Source organism: Lotus japonicus, chromosome 6 (genome assembly GCF_012489685.1).
Source record: "Lotus japonicus ecotype B-129 chromosome 6, LjGifu_v1.2".
Classification (NCBI taxonomy): Eukaryota; Viridiplantae; Streptophyta; class Magnoliopsida; order Fabales; family Fabaceae; genus Lotus; species Lotus japonicus.
In genome coordinates, this window is record NC_080046.1 from 14,417,704 (window position 1) to 14,434,425 (window position 16,722).

The 16,722-nt window shown below is 38.1% G+C and overlaps 2 protein-coding genes across 2 annotated transcripts; one reads left to right on the forward strand and one right to left on the reverse strand.

The window, feature by feature from the left end:
- Positions 1-423: 423 nt before the first annotated feature.
- On the forward strand, positions 424-6,137 carry LOC130722081 (protein SMAX1-LIKE 8). Its single transcript, XM_057572700.1, has 3 exons — positions 424-1,970; positions 2,958-3,180; positions 4,129-6,137. The coding sequence occupies exons 1-3, from the start codon at positions 781-783 to the stop codon at positions 5,941-5,943; spliced, it is 3,228 nt and encodes a 1,075-aa protein (XP_057428683.1). The 5' UTR covers positions 424-780; the 3' UTR covers positions 5,944-6,137.
- A 4,874-nt stretch (positions 6,138-11,011) lies between these two features.
- Positions 11,012-14,236, reverse strand: LOC130726936 (S-adenosyl-L-methionine:benzoic acid/salicylic acid carboxyl methyltransferase 1-like). The gene is made up of 4 exons (XM_057578254.1): positions 14,096-14,236; positions 13,354-13,761; positions 12,257-12,511; positions 11,012-11,773 (listed from the first exon to the last, which is right to left on the reverse strand). Exons 1-4 carry the CDS (start codon positions 14,189-14,191, stop codon positions 11,408-11,410), a joined length of 1,125 nt encoding a protein of 374 aa, XP_057434237.1. The 5' UTR covers positions 14,192-14,236; the 3' UTR covers positions 11,012-11,407.
- Positions 14,237-16,722: the final 2,486 nt, after the last annotated feature.

A 16,722-nucleotide genomic window follows, 5' to 3' on the forward strand; every position in this document is an offset into this window, starting at 1 on the left:
TCAGAGGTAAAATACAAAAAAGATACCCTTAAGAATAATATTTCAACACTATCTTGTAGTTGTACTCACATAATCAATTTTCCTTCACCAGGTTTTTCCATGAGGGTTTTTCTAGTAAGGTTTTAATGATGCATGTTTTCTTTAATCTGTCTTCATGGATGTAGTGGGTGATGGGCTTTTACTAGTAGTAGATTATGTGATGTTACCTTGTAATTTTACTACTTTTATTTTCTTTCCTCCTCTTTTTTTGTTTGTATTGGTTTGAAGTACCTATTATTGTGCTTCACTTCAATATAATATATATTGCTTATAAAAAAAACATAATCAAAGAAAAGTAAAATTCTGATTACACAAAACAAGTGTCATTAATTAGTAGGAGAGTTCATAAATTCTTCCCAACAACAACCCCACCCAGCAAGTTGTCTTCTTCTCCCTGGTTCTTCTCACCCATCACACACACACACACACACACAGTGTCACTCCACATTACAATTATTTATATAAGCTCTGCAAAATGCAAATTTACAAGTCCCCACTCCACTCTCCAACACAAAACCCCTTTTCCTAATTTATCAATCTTCCTCACAAAAAGGAAAACAAAAACCATTGTTTTTCCTTAACACGGATTTTTCATCCTCCCAAATCAAAACCAACCTCCCTCAAAAAATTTCTCACTCACTTCCCATTTTTTCTTTTGCTTTTTTAATTTATTATTATTATAATAATCATTATTATTTTCAATCTTTCTTTGGAGTGTTTATTTTATGAGCGCCGGCGACGATGCCAACGCCGGTAGGAGTAGCGAGGCAATGCTTAACAACGGAGGCGGGTCGAGCACTCGACGAGGCGGTGGCGGTAGCACGGCGGCGCGGCCACGCGCAGACAACGTCGCTCCACGCGGTGTCGGCGCTGCTATCCCTACCATCCTCGACGGTGCTCCGCGACGCGTGCTGCCGCGCGCGAAACTCAGCGTACTCTCCGCGTCTTCAGTTCAAGGCTCTCGACCTGTGCCTGTCGGTGTCGCTCGACCGCTCGCCGTCGTCGCACAACCACCACGTTTCCTCCGATCATGAACCGCCGGTGTCCAACTCGCTCATGGCCGCCATCAAACGCTCGCAGGCTAACCAGCGCCGCCACCCGGATAGCTTCTTCTACCACAGCAACCACCAGGTGCAGCAGCAGCAGCAGCAACCGTTTTCCGTTTCTTCAGTCAAGGTCGAGCTTCAGCACTTGATTCTGTCGATCCTTGATGACCCGGTTGTCAGCCGGGTCTTCGCGGAAGCGGGTTTCCGGAGCTCCGAGATCAAGCTCGCCATTCTCCGCCCTCTGCCGCATCTCATGAGGCCGCGCGGGCCGCCGGTTTTCCTCTGCGAGCGGCGGGGGTTCGGGTTTCCGTTTTTCTCAGGCTTCGGCGACGCCGGTGAGAATTTCCGGCGAATCGGTGAGGTGCTTGTACGGAGCAGGGGGAGGAATCCTCTGCTTCTCGGCGCGTGCGGCGGCTATGCTCTCCGGAGCTTTACGGAGGCGGTGGAGAGGAGAACGGACGGGGTGTTGCCGCTGGAGCTCACGGGGATGCGCGTGGTTTGCATTGGGAAGGAGGTGGAGAGTGGAGACGGCGAGGCCGTCGGTGCGAAGATGAAGGAGATCGCTGCTATGGCGGAGGAGTGTGTGGGGCCCGGTGTGGCGGTGAATTTTGGGGACTTAAAGGGTTTTGTGGGTGGTGATTCTGATGGGTGTGGTGGTTCTGGGGAAGATGCTGTGAGGTTTGTTGTTGGGGAATTGGCTAAGTTGTTGAAGGTTCACTGTGACAGGTTTTGGTTGCTGGGTGCTGCTGCTAGCTATGAAAGCTACTTGAAATTTCTGGGTAGGTTCCCTTCAATAGAGAAAGACTGGGACTTGCAGTTTTTGCCTATCACCTCTGTTAAGCCTTCTTCCATGGCTGCTGAATCATATCAAAGGCCCAGGTCAAGGTAAATCACCAAAATCTATGTTTTGCTTCCATATATACAAATTTTGTATTTTTATAAAGTTCTATTTCTTGAATTTTGAGTAAATCTTTAGTTTTATATTCTCTAATGATTTCCACATCCATTAAATTAGTAACTAATATGAACAAATCACATATCTGGTGATGATGTCAGTCATATTGGTTGGACTAAAAAAAACCCCATATCAGATACTAATATGGCCAATATCATCATACTTTAGGTTTTTAAGTATCTAATTTCTCTAGATTAGAGACTAATTTAATAGACATGAAAAAAAGTGAAGATGTAATTTGGGAATTACACCTTGAGAACTTTGGTATGAAATGTTTGTGACATGCGTGTGACCCGTGTATGTTTATTATTTTTTTATGTGTATAAAGTTTTGAAGCTCAGGCGCCAACTTAATATATATTTATGATAAGTTTATTCATTTAATTTGCTTTTTTTCTTTGGGATTCTTTCATAAGCGAGACTTGGTTAATTTGAATTAAGGGCATGTTTGGAAACTCGTTTGAAAGCCAAAATCGTGGTGGACATAAGCAACTTGCCTTAGCTTTTGCTGCTATCCACCTTGATTTTGACTTCACCATTGTGTTCGAAGTTCGAACGAGATTTGATATACTTTCTATTGAATTATTATTGGCATGAATATGAAGCAACAACCTTCCTAATGGTTCCTCCTTCAATACCTGCCTTATTTTCGCAACTTGAGTTTTGATGAGAGCCATTTACACTTTGTGATTCCATTGCGGGTCTTTCCAGCCATCACATGTACTAGTAAATTGTCTTCTTAGTAATTAACGTGCTGATATTTGAAAGCACACAGTTAGGTTGTTCTGTGCCAAACTAAGTGGTGCTATGATGATCACTTATTTTGTTATTATGACTGACAAATGGGATGTGAACTTTGTATCTTTCTTGTAGTAGTTAGTTATGGATGAGTTTTGTCTAAAGCCTCCTTTTTTACAGCTTAATGGATTCATTTGTACCATTTGGTGGCTTTTTTCCATCAAAGTCTGATTTGAAAAGTCCATTAAATGGCTCATCTTGTTGTCTTCCTCATTGTCATCAATATGGTGAGAAGTGTGAACATGAAGTCTTTTCTGCTTCCGTGGCTGATCCCTACCAATCTAGCTTACCTCCATGGTTGCAGATTACAGAATTTGGCACAGCAAAGGGATTGAATGTCAAGGTGCGTAGAATTCAGATACATCATTAATTTTGGTATAAATTATTTGTGTAGAGATGGGAAATAAATTTGTTTCTGTGTGAGGTTATATGCAAATACTAAAATGGAGAATATTAAATGAAGCTAGATTTCAGGTCAAGGTATGGGCCTTGAAGAGCAATCTTTTTCATGACAAAATGGAGAGGGACCTATTTCTACTGCGATTCTTGATTTTCAAAGGGTTGTTTGGCAGTTTGGCTTACTAATTATATATATCTTTTTATCCTTTTCCCCCTAAAACTGGGCCCCTTTAGTAAACAATAAGCATGTGCAATTCTTGAAATGGCAAAAGCTTTTCTTTGCCTATAAAGGTATAAAAAGTTTTGCCTGCTCTTTTTATTTGTCTTGACATATGTGGTCCTAGAACTTTTAACGGCAGATCACTGAAAAATAAAAATTGAAATGTTGGTTTTTGTTCCAAAGATGCTATGAGTCTATGACAAGTTATAATAAACAGTAACAATTTTTTCTCCACTGTAGTGGTGAATAACTTTAAAAAAAAAATCATGGATGAAATGTTTAAAATGGGTTGGCACTTAACAAACGTGTGCCTTTGGTGATTGATAATTATTGCACATCAACAAGTTTTTGTGGGTTAATACAACTTTCAGATTCTGTCTTTACTTACTTATCTGTAAAATCAATTGGTTCGCATTAACAAGTGCAACCTTGCATATTACAAAATATTCTATTTGCTCTGGTCCACTTATAGTAGTTAGTAAATTAGCAATTCATGAACAAACGGTCATGATGTATATAAGATATCCCTCAAGATCATTTTTTCAATGTTTAGTTGTAATTTTGTTGATTGTTTAGTAAATCACGTACAATCGATTTATGCCTTATCAATGAAGTCCTCTACTCCTCTTCATTATGTTTGTGTAAAAACCACTTTTCTTTCATTCAGTGCAGACCAAAGATGATGGTGTTTTGCTGGATAGTAGCGAATCTGGACCACCACAGAAGAACTTGGACAAGACATGCCGGCAGCTGCACCAGCGAATTCCGGTGTCAAATACCTGTCCAATCGTCATCGGGTTTCATTGTACTGACAACAAAAAGGAAGATGCTGAGAACTGCCGCAGCAAAATTACAGACAAATCACCTAGTGAACATGTCAATCTCAACTCCCATGTACCTGTTGGTGTGAAAATGATGTGTGCATCGCAATCCAGCAGTTCTTTTCCTGTGATTTTCATGGCAAAACAGGCGAAATATACTTCAAAACTTCCAGAGATGCTCCAGAAAGTGGAAGATCTTGAGTCCGGTGACCTAAGATCATGCAACATGTCCAGTTCAAGTGTGTCTGATGGCAGTCAACTATCTCCCACATCTGTGACTTCAGTAACAACAGATCTAGGCTTAGGGCCATGCTCTTCTCCCACCAGCAATAAATCGAAGAAACTAACTTTTCAATATACAATGGAGCCTCCAAAAGAAATCCCAAATCACATATCTTCAGATTTCAATTTGACTGATGGGAGTATTTGGAAGCATCAATCGCAGTCTACATCCTGCTTAAGTTTCGACCATTATCGAGAAGTTGATGCAAAAAATCCCAAAACTCTTTTTGAAGCTCTTTCCAAGGAGGTAAGCTGGCAAAACGAAGCCTTGCGAGCTATCATCAAAACAATAGTTTGCAGCCCAACAGAAAGGGTTAAACATCATGGATCAAATCAGCGCCGTGATATATGGATGAGTTTTGTCGGACCTGATAGGCATGGTAAAAAGAAAATTGCTGTTTCTCTTGCTAAGATATTGTATGGAAGCCGCGAGAGCTTCATTTTTGTGGATCTGGGCTCTGAAGAAATGAAAGGATGCAATGTCAAATTCATAGGAAAGACTACCATTGATTTTATTGTGAGGGAGTATTGCCAGAAACCTTTGTCTGTGGTTTTCCTGGAAAATGTTGACAAGGCGGATATGGTTGTTCAAAGTAGTTTGTCTCAAGCCATCAGGACAGGAAAAATCACAGATTCTCATGGACGAGAAGTGAGTGTAAACAATGCAATTTTTGTGTTTTCTTTCTCAGGTCACCAAGGTTGTTCCTTTCCAACAAGGGAATCCTCCAACTATTCTGAGGAAAGAATACTCAGGGCAAAAGGGGGAGGTATCAAGATTAAAGTTGAAAATGCGATTGGGGACATGAGAAGCCAAAGCATCAGTGCAGCTAACTGTTCAATAGATGCCATTCCTGATCTAAATTTCATAAACAAACGAAAGTTGATTGCCGACAATGAATTTTGCGATCCAGAGACGCCTAAAAGGGCACATACAACATCAAATTGGCTTCTAGATTTGAATCTTCCAGCTGAAGAGGATGAACATAAACAATCAGATGATGGAAACTCTGAACTTGGCTCCACTGAGAACCAACACCTTTGGTTGCAAGGTTTGTACAATCAGGTTGATGAAACAATTTCCTTTGAACCTTATGATTTTGACGCACTTGCGGATAGAGTGTTTAAAGTGATCAAAATTAACTTCAACAAGATTCTTGGATCCGAGTTTAACTTAGAGATCCAGGGAGAAGTCATGGAGCAATTGCTTGCAGCTGCATATCTCTCAGACAGGGATATGGAGGTGGAGAATTGGGTGGAGCAAGTTCTCTGTGGAGGATTCACAGAAGCACAGAGAAGATATAACCTCAATGCTAGTTCTATTGTGAAACTTGCTTCATGTACAGCTCCAAGTGTGCACCTTCCTCCAAGGATAATTGTAGAATGAGTCCCTACTTGAAACTGTCTTCTATCTGGATGTATAATTTAGCTGTAGCATATAGTGAAGCTATTTTGGCCTTCAATCCTATGGTTTTGTTGGGTTTCTTTGTCTAGGTTGTAGTTGTGTATAATATGTTATCTGCAGCTAGTGCTGTGCGTGATTATCCTTGCATATTTAAATCAAAGTGCTGTCTTCGTTTATATGTTGCTGCTTGCTGTAATTGATAAGTACATACAGCGATAAATTGATTTAGACCCATAAACAAGAGCTGTATAAGTTTATTGGTTAAATTAAGAATACATTTTCAATCAAGAGATGCTCCTTTTTTTTTTGTTGGATGGTAGAATTCACATATAGAAAAGACTTAAGAGTAGTCAACTTACAATTCACTTCCGTACCAGAAGTTTGGTTCAATAGCTTGTTCATTCTTTTCTTTTTGTTAACTGTCTTAAGATATTTAAAATAAAGTTGGTTAGAAATTTGAAGGGCTCAATATTGTGGACTCAAGAACTCTGAAACAAATACGAATCACTGCTTGATTTTAATACAAGCAAAAGTAAAAATAACGTCAATTTGAATATATTCACACCTAACCATCCGGCTCCAGCACCAATTAAACAAACCGAATGTATCCTGCCTTCGGCTCCCCTCCTTACGGTTAAGGTAATGACTTCTAGCATGACCAGCTCCCATAGTGTGATGGGCGAGGCGGTGTGAAGAGAACTTGTGAAGTTGTGAAATTAGAATTCAAATTTCATGGTTCTTGCTCATTGTGATGCAATTTACATTGATATTTAGATGTTTTATTTGTTTCGGGAAGAAAGAGAGAACTTGTGTTTGTTCGGGCACCCTGATGAGTCATGGGAGGTTGTTGGGGTTGATTGCAATGTAAGTTCCACATTGCTAATGAAGGAGAAAAAATATCAAGTTATGCATCTTGGAGAAGTCCCACATCGCTTATATTAGTGAGGGGTGGGAGGGTCCAAGACTATATATAGGGATCTCAAAGCTCCTTGTTTCAACACGCCAAAACACCAGTAGCACATGAAAACACTTTAAGTTTATATTTGTGTTTTCTTTTTCTCTGATGCTCTTGTTTTAGAGCATTGTGAGATATAGTTCAAATAACAATTTTCACATAGTGTTTATTCTTTGATTGTCGGTTTTGACAACGGCCGTGGTTTTTCTCCGGTTTTAGAGTTTCCACGTTATATTCTTGTGTTGTTAATTGCACTCCAGGTTTATTTTACTTCTTCGGCCTAGTTGCTCTGCACAGTGATTCTTGGTTGCTCTCTGTGGTATTCTTTTTTGGTGGTTGGACCCTGAATCAGAATTAGAGGTATTAGAATTATTATGCGGAAACATCACCTAGCTTATGAAAGATTTTGTGTAGATACATAGCTATCGGTGTTGTTAATGGCAGATTCTGCCATGAGATTCGTTCATGGAGGATATTTGATAACACTTATAGCTATGTGTTTCTAATTCTCGAAAAGACATGCTTTGGGTTTTTTTAATTCTTTTTCAATACTTGAGGTTCAAATGCTGCAGATTGAGTAGCATAATGTTTTCAGATTGACTGTATTTTTGCTGTAGTTGTGTGAGTTAATGTGACTATGTTGTATAGGTATAATTCTTTGTAGAATATATCATAACTCAAAGTGTAACATTCTTACAGCTTTCTGAACCAAATCTTAAACTGGTCCAAATCTCTTTGACGTGTCTATTATGTTTTTTGTGCTTTTTGTAGCTTAAACTTGACGTGTATATTATGTTTTTGTGCTTTTTATTCCAACTTCATTGGTCTTATATAGAATTCTTGCTTTGAAAGAAATTCTACAAATTGGCACCATTTCCTACAATTATTGGAAAACTGGAAACTTGATGTATTTAGTAGTTGTAGAAATTGAGTTAGTTATGAGGCATAACATTATGCAACCTACCTATCAAAACTACCAGTGTGACATTGAATAATACCTTCAAACTTAAAGGTTTTAGGAGAGGGTTTGCCCTGGAAGGCTTGCTCAGACAAGTGGAAATGAATGAGTTAGGGATTGTTTGATTGCAATTTTCGAAAATAATTTTTAAAAAACTGATTTTGAAAACTCTATTTGAATGACATGTTTTTCAACATGTAAAAATTGTAATTTGAAAATTAAAAACTTAAACAGAAAACATCCTTTAAGTGTTATGTATTTTAGTTTTAAAAACTGAAATTGAGAACTGTTTTTAAAACAAACACGTTTTAAAATTGAGTTTTTAAAAGAAAAAAAATTTCAAAAACGATAATCAAACAAGGATGGCGAGCCCAAAATATTAGAAGAATCATCATTCAGTGGTAAAAATTCTAGAAGCTCGCGTTGGTCATCAGTGAGAAGAAGTAAAAATTGTTTATGTTGACAGGACGACCAAGAGCCTGATAGGAAGATAAGAACACTAAGAACCCTAAAAGCAAAGCTAAGAAAATAAAGAAGAAAGATAGCATGCTTCAATTTTCTGGTTATCCCATTAATTATTCAGCATTAAACTTTATAATAAATCATAGCTAGGAGTAGGGATGACAATGGGTAGGGTCTGGGTAGGGTACTATAGTACCCATCCCCATACCCGCGTTTAAAAAAATTACTCGTACCCGTCCCCATACCCGCGTGGGTAGCAACTTGAATGCCCGTCCCCGTACCCTCTGGGTACCTATATGCCCGTACCAGTACCCATTACCCGCAATTTAGCTAACCAAAATATATTTTTCAATATCTTTATTAATAGAAAACAAAAAATACAACTAATTTTTTAAATAAAAAACACTAATATAAATACAAAAGATATGCAAATACTTAACAAATAAAATCATTCAACTAAAAATATTTATTTTTAGAACGAATAAGTAAGAAAGATATAACTTTAATTTTTAATTTTGGATTATAATGTAGTCCTAAAGTTGTAGGTTATTAACTTACTAATTTAAAAATAAGTGGGAGTAAATTAGCAATGATTATGAATACCTTAAATACTCACCAATTTTTTAAAATAAGTAAGTTTGAAAGTTTTTTTTTTTTGAAACTACGTTTGAAAGTTATAGCTTAAGTTAATTTGTTCATATATTATTAAATAATAATAATAATGTGTATGCGGGTATGGGGCGGGTTGGGTACTATAGTACCCATACCCACTACCTTTTGCGGGTAATTACCCATACCCATCTAGCGGATTTTTACCCTACCCATCGTGGGTATTTTTTGCGGGTATCCTACGGGTCCGAGACCCATTGCCATCCCTAGCTAGGAGATGAACACAGGTGGCCTCATCCTATTTCATGGAATCCTCTAGAAACTTGGACACCTATTTATATTATTTTTTTGTCAGAACCTATTAATATCTTAATAATATTCTGGTTCAGAATGAGAACGGGCAGTGGGTGTGAGGTTTCCATGCTTTCTAAGCGGCGGGGAATGCACGCAATTGGCTTGGGATTGGGGCTTTCGAGAGGTTGTCTGTAATGTGGACTGCAAGGAGCTATTGAAATCCTTGGAGGATGGAGAAAGTAGGCTCGTCCTCCCTATCCTGGATGTAATCCTACATCTCATGGATAGGCCATGGTCTCATGGATAGGCCATGGTCAGTTTCTTTGATTGGTTTCAGTCGGAGTGCAACAAGCCTGCAGATTAGTTAACAAAGAGGGGAGCCTCTTCCCCCTCATTGCCTTTGCATGTGTCTGCTTGAGACTCCATCCTCATTATGAGGGATCGTTTTGCTGCTTTGTAGTTGTTTTAGTTGTTGTTATTTTCCGATGTAACAAAAAAAATTAACTAGAGTTAACAAAGTTAAAATAATATTTTCCGATGTATAAAAAAAAAAGTTAAAATAATAGAACATAATAACTATAGCCCAATAGTTTTTTTTTTTGTCAATAATGTTTGGAATTAAAACCCGAACGATTACCAAACGGCACTTACAACATGTGAGACTAAATCTCAGGGAGTGCTATTAGCGATGTACAAAAACATAAGACCATGAAGATCAAACATGCACACTCTGCTGAATCAATCAGCATAAGTCATGAAGTAAAAACCCTTAAGGTCATACAAAAGCTCCTAATCACCCTAAATTAACATAAAGCTAAAAGGCTTCTGAGCAAAGAAAATAAATCTGTTTTTAACCAGTGCTCCCTGAGAAACAACACCATCGACTCTGCCGGGGTTGCAAACGTGCTGCTATCTGAGAAGCCCAACATGAGAGACTTCAACAGCATCCATAGGGGCCAAACTAGCATCTGAAAACAAGGGAGAAGAGCAAACTTTTGCAGATCCCAAACATAACAGCAATAAGAGCTGCAGGGACAGTGGAAGCGGGAGGGGCAGAAAAGGATGGAGGTGACAACAGCGGTGCAATCCGGCCTAGGTCGCAAGGGGATCGGCAGCAGGACAGAGGAAGGCGGCGGTGGAGGTTGGAGGTTGGGACAAAGGCAGGATATGGTGATGAAACGTCAAGGAGGAAGAGGCTCATAACCGTGGAGGAATGATGCTCGGATCTGGAAGGGGAGAGTGTTGCATAACGGTGGCCGGATCTGGAGGAGGAGTACGGCGCAGAGGAAGGTCACAGTGATGGAGGTGAAGGCTGGAAGCAAAGGAGAGAACACAAACACACCAAAAAATCCACTTATTTGGGTAATAAAACCACCTAATGTGGTAAGAGCCCACCATTTTGTGGGAAAACACCTACCTAAAGTAGGAAAAGGACCTCCCTAGAGGAGGAGGGGAGCTCCCCAAGGGGGAGAAGCCCCCAAGGGGAGTGGAAGCATAGCTCTGTAAAAAAACCCTAGCAGAGGGTTAGGAGGAGAGAAACGGCTGCGCAAGGATGCATTTTTCTATAGCCCAATAGTTACTAGCCCAATAGATGTAAATAAATTTAAACTTTAGTGCTGGGCTGAATTAGCATGCTGTCAGAGCCAGTAGAAAAGACGGAATCTAGTTTAGAAGACATGATTCTTTGTTCAGGGCCTAGTCCCTTGTTTCTCTGGGCCTGGCCCGCTTGGAAATGAAACCAGATTCCTTTGACAAAAAAAAAAAGACATGAATGACATGAAAACATCAAGTTGGTAGGAAGAATGTTATCCCACCAAAGATGGCTACGACAATTTTCTACATATCCATTACTTTCAACTCAATACAATTTATTGTTTGAATTTGTTTCCTATAGTTAAGGAATGTCATACAAGTGACAACATCCTCCTATAGGAAATATTAATTCTAGAACAGAAGTGAAAACAGACTCAATACAAACTAAATGAAATTCACAAGCCACTTGGGCCTCAGGATGGTTCGTTTGGGCCCGGAAGAAGAGTAAGTGGACAACCCACTACCAACATCCAAGCTAATTAATTATTACAAACATAATGTAAACAGACAACAACAGAGATGAAGTTTATTTTTTCTTTCTTATAGGAACCACAATTATGCAAACAACTTGTCCCTCATTCATTTCTGGTCATTGATATGCTAAGATTAATGAATTTGACGTTGTTCTTGGACGTTCGATCAATTAGGATTGCATGATATCGACGAAAAATCTCATCAATGACAGCTTCTCCAAAGTGAGTGATGAGTAATGGTTCGTTAACGGCCCTCATGCACTTTGTAACATTATATCCGCCAACACTATCGAGAGATTTTGAATCGAAGGCATTCCAGCCATCATGAGCATTCCAATGTACTTCAGATATCTCCAAACAATTAATGGTGAATGAACCTTCTTTCAGAACCTCTAGTCTCACTTCAGATGGAGATGGCTGGTACAAAGGCAGGTTGAAAGTGTCTAGTTTCTCTTCATTTATTTTTCCCTGTGCCATATTGGGTATGTCAACTCTCCGATAAGAAAATTCATCTAGATGTTTCAATTAATGTTTTAATTATGTTATTCAAAGACAAAATTACCACCACGTCAATCCATTTGGTTGTAACTTACCATTCCAATACAGGAAAACATAATTTCTAATGATTGAATAAATATAAGAATTTAATTTGCACGCATGGCCAGTATAATTTTTTTTACACATGTATTCAATTATGTTTCTTCATTTTATATTTGAAATATTTTTTAATTCAAACAAATTATAACATGACAAATTGATTGATGAAGATAAATAAAAATATAAAACATTTATTTTCATTATAAAAGTGCATATACATTTTGGCAATTAACACAATGAAATTTTCAGCATTGTATATGTATTTTTGAAAAAAGAATGTATTTATATTAACCTTTTCTTTTTAATTTGGTGATTTGGCAGAAAACTATGAATAATAAAAAAATATGTGCATACCTCGGACACCATGTCACTAAGAGCCAAAGCCAAAAGATCCCAAATATCGCAACCATCTTCGCTATATTGCACTTCACTTGTTCTTCCTAAAAGTGTTAAAACCATTTTACCTCCTTCAACTAGCTCTTTTGCACGAGACTTGAGAAATGATGAGAAATCTTTTTGAAATTCCTCATAGTAAGCCTTGAGGACGTTTGAGGGACTCGAACGAGCCATGTAAATATTGCCCTTGTTATTCTCTACGCCTTGAGGAACCTAATTAATCACCAATAAATGTTTATATATTTCAATCTTAAATGTGTAATAGTTTTATCACACTCCTAAGAAATTAAAGAAGAAAGGTAGTTTAGTTACACTCGGAATGTGTTTGGTTTGAGAAAATATTTATGTTTTTCATTTTTTTATAAAAATAGTTTCCATTTTAACATTTATAAAATTTAGAAAATAATCAAATATATTTGTTTCGACTTTCTATTTTATTTTCACCGATGTTGTTGCCACTACCACAATTACCGCCATAATTGCCACAATCATCGTCACGTCACTGCCACCACCATTTCGACTATCACTACCACCACCTTCAGCGCTTACGTACGCTGCCGCCATCACCACTATCACAGCCACCACCACCTTCACCGTCGTCACTATCATTGTCACTATGCCGCTACCACCAACCTCCAACATTATCACTTTTCATCTCACTGGTTGGTTGTTGCGGCGGCGGCAGTGACAACGGTGACAGTCATGGTGGTAGACTGGTAGCAGCTCATTTTTCATTTTCAGTGAAAATGAAAACGTTTTTTTTTTTGTTTTGATTAAATTTTAGAAATTATTTTCAAAAAAAAACATTTACTAATTAACATCACGAAATGTTTTTTCAGCTTTATTTTCCGTAATAAAAACATGAAATGGACAAACTATAAACAAACCCTTCTTTTCCCCTTTTACATAAGAAATAAGGATGCTAGCATATACATATGGTAACATGTGCTATTTCGTTTGAGATTTTTTTTGTGTGTTTAAATTTCAAGCTATAAAAAATATGTTTATAAAAAGATTAATATTACAGAAAATGTTTATAATCAATTAACATATACCCGGGATAGCCAATGAAGGCTGTAAGAGGAATGGACAAAATGCAAAGTTTTTGTCGGAAAGACCCTGCCATAAAAGGAGCCTGGAACACCAGTGAAAAAGCATGGGCCAGTCTCAGCTTCTATTTCATCACTTAGCTTCTCTTTGAAACTGCCAAGGGACTTAAAGATGCTGTTGAAATCATTCTCAGGAAGATCATTCATGAAGAAATGGTATTCAGGAGACTCCTTATGCTTCATTTCTCGGCAAAGATTCTCCACCGTTTTGATAATTTCAGATATCACCATGAAAGTGTTTGGTCCAGAGGAGCAACCCAAGTCTGCAATGGATAAAATTCTCGGGACTTTCTTAAGGTAGAGGCTGGTTATGGCTTCCTCTCTCAATGCCTTTGTTAATGAAATAGCCTTTTGCTGCATACCATTCATTGAAAACAACAACATACAGACATAAAATATATTAACCGAAAAAATAAATGAATCGTAGAGAAGTAATAAATGTGATATGTGAAAAAATATAAAGAAAAATTAAGTGTGTATGAAATGTCTGTGCTTGGAGGTGTAAATAAAAATTGATAAAACAAAATATGGTTTCACTGGTATATAAACCTTCTTTTCTTTGTATGGTTTTCGTATTATCTCAATATCAGATTCTTAATTAACCTTGCTAATTTGTGGTAATATATATACGAGCAAGCGTGCAATTAATCCTGGTATGATACAATATTCATGAATATATAATTTGTACCTGAAGTAAGGAGTTTTTGGCATAGCTTGTTTCTCCGGTGCCTCCATTCATGTGCAGTACTTGTGCCACATCCTTTCTTGTTTCTATTTTCTCCATTTCACTCTTTCTCTAAACTTGATTTCTGTGTTTATGTTTTGATCTAATTAACCACTATCACTCCTCTATATATATATATAGATATATGGATGCGTTGATTAATTAATCTTTTCCTAAAAAAACTGTTAACTTTTTTTTAAGGATCACGTGAATTAAAATAGGTTTTCAATAAATTTTGGTACATCAAAAATATAAATTACACCCGTCAGGAATGTACATTTATTCTTTTTTTAGAAGGAGTATTACATTAGCAACACACACATTTTTCTTTGGACAAAAACCTCTAACTTTCTCTTCTTTAAAATGGTGTTAGTAGGGACATTTATGTAACAGTTTTTATTTAATTCTAAATTCAAGCTTTTTCTCTCTCCTAACTTTTTTTTTTGGTCAATAATCTCTCCTAACTCAAAACCATACGAATTTCCAAACATTATTTCTCTCTCTCCTAGACTAGTACAATTACCCCTTCATCATCTTCCATTTGAAAAAGTCCAATAATTGCATTCCCGTTCAACTCCATCTTGGTCTCTTCCAAGTTTCACACCCACCATCACCATCACCATGTTGGGTTGGGGGAAGAAGATGCAATTGAAAATTGATACCCAGTTCTTTTACGTTGTGGGGTTGGTTTCGTGTTGGCGGTGGAACCAAATTTCAGCAATTTGGACCAAAAAATTCCACCAAGAGAAAAGAAAAAAAAAAACCTTCGCATCATCGGAGAGAGAGGAATTCGAAGGCTGGAAAAAACTAAAATGACGTTCAGCAATGATGAAGAAACGTCAGAGAGACAAAGTGTGGAGTTGAATGGAAAAGGTCAAACTCTCCTAAGTGATCGAGCTAACATCATAAGTCATAACAGGCTAAACTCAAAAAAAAACAAGATAAAAACTGGATTAGTATCCTACAAAGTCATCCAGTTTCGTAATACTAATTATATACAAATCTGAATCAACCGGCACCACCCATGCTAAGAAAAAATGGAGGTGCCCTATTTAATTAGTACCCTACAAAGTCATCTACCAATACCATTCAAATACATCCGGTCATTATATCCACGTACGTGAAAATGCAAATTGGAAGTTTCCCTTGCAACTTACCACATATTTAATGTTTTCTTCCTAATAAGTGGGATTTTTTTTAACGATTATATATATGCTCAGCCAGTAAAAATTAATTACATGATTATTTAATTATGCACCAAAATATATCAATTCATGTAGTATTAGACTATTAGCATTTAGCAGATAGTTTTCAAATAAAAAATAACAGATAGCTTTTTTTTTAAAAGTTCCTGGAAATATATTAACTGGTGGCATAAACACCAAAATATCAGCTGTTACAAATAGTTCAACCTCAGAGGGCACCTCCTCTAACCAGACATGCCTATCATATGAGGAGACGTTCATGGCTAAAAAAGCAGCAACAATATTGCCATCACGGCAAACAAAAACAACGGAAAATAAATCAAAAGAACGACAATAACGAAAACAGTCACATTAAGAATGGTAGTAGACAAATTAATAATTCCTCCCATTTAGAGGTTTCATCCACATCTAGAACACCTGGAGGCAATCAGTCTCGAAACAAACACGCCTGAAACCAAGCTCCAAAGCCAAACCAACAGACCACCTAAAAGCCATAGCCTCCGCCACCAAAGCCGAGGAGGCGCACTCAACTACCGATGCAACAACTGCAAAAATCAATCCTTCGTGATTCCGTGCTACCATGCCCATCCCTGTGTCAGCCTGCGGCGTCCAAGAGCCATCAAAATTGAGTTTTAAAACTCCCTGTACCGGCCTGGTCCACTTCACATCATGCCTCATCAACACGGGCTGTGAGGGAAGCGTTGTGGAGCTTGTCACCACGTCCAACATCGCAACACGCCACAGGACAACAACACAATCAAAGCTTCTACCATCATATAAGATCCTGTTACGAGCTTCCCAAAGGGAGTATGCGCGCGGCGGTTTGCCATAACCCCACTGCCTCCAAATCTGCGCTATTAAGGAACTGCAAAAGCAAGTCAATCACAGAAGCAAAATTATCCAATCTTAGTGCAAGAGTATGGGCAAACCAAAAGCCTCGAGTCACATGGCACTTCATCAAAAGATGATAGACAATTTCATCCTCCACTCCACACAAAGGGCACAAAGCATCTACATCGATACCTCTACCCCTAAGCGCATCACGAACAGGCAAGAAAGAGCAGCAAGCTCGCCAAGATAGCTCCTTGCATCGTGGGAGAGCTGGGGATTTCCAGAAAATTTTCCAAAGCTTCGCACGTAAGAGGGAAGCTGCCAAAAAGATGGAAGGAGACCTCTGAGCAACATGGTCCCTTATAAAAGAATAGCTAGATTTTGATGAATAAATGTCATTTACTGTACCTGGCCAAAAAAGAGTATCAGCTCCACCTCCATGAACAGACAGCGGGAGGGAGAAATTCTGCATAGAAGTGTTAGGACAAAAAATATACTCAACAAATTGTCTAGAGAAAGCATTGACTTTGTTTGCAGATATCTCCTCCTCATCTT

What these genes read in the sequence shown, in the direction of transcription:
- LOC130722081 (XM_057572700.1), top strand. Translation starts at nt 781, where the DNA reads ATGCCAACGCCGGTAGGAGTAGCGAGGCAATGCTTAACAACGGAGGCG. An exon ending in TATCAAAGGCCCAGGTCAAG is followed by an intron (nt 1,971 to 2,957) that starts GTAAATCACCAA and finishes CCTTTTTTACAG; the next exon opens with CTTAATGGATTCATTTGTAC. An exon ending in CAAAGGGATTGAATGTCAAG is followed by an intron (nt 3,181 to 4,128) that starts GTGCGTAGAATT and finishes CATTCAGTGCAG; the next exon opens with ACCAAAGATGATGGTGTTTT.
- LOC130726936 (XM_057578254.1), bottom strand. Translation starts at nt 14,191, where the DNA reads ATGGAGAAAATAGAAACAAGAAAGGATGTGGCACAAGTACTGCACATG. An exon ending in GCCTTCATTGGCTATCCCGG is followed by an intron (nt 12,512 to 13,353) that starts GTATATGTTAAT and finishes GTGATTAATTAG; the next exon opens with GTTCCTCAAGGCGTAGAGAA. An exon ending in TTAGTGACATGGTGTCCGAG is followed by an intron (nt 11,774 to 12,256) that starts GTATGCACATAT and finishes AATATGGCACAG; the next exon opens with GGAAAAATAAATGAAGAGAA.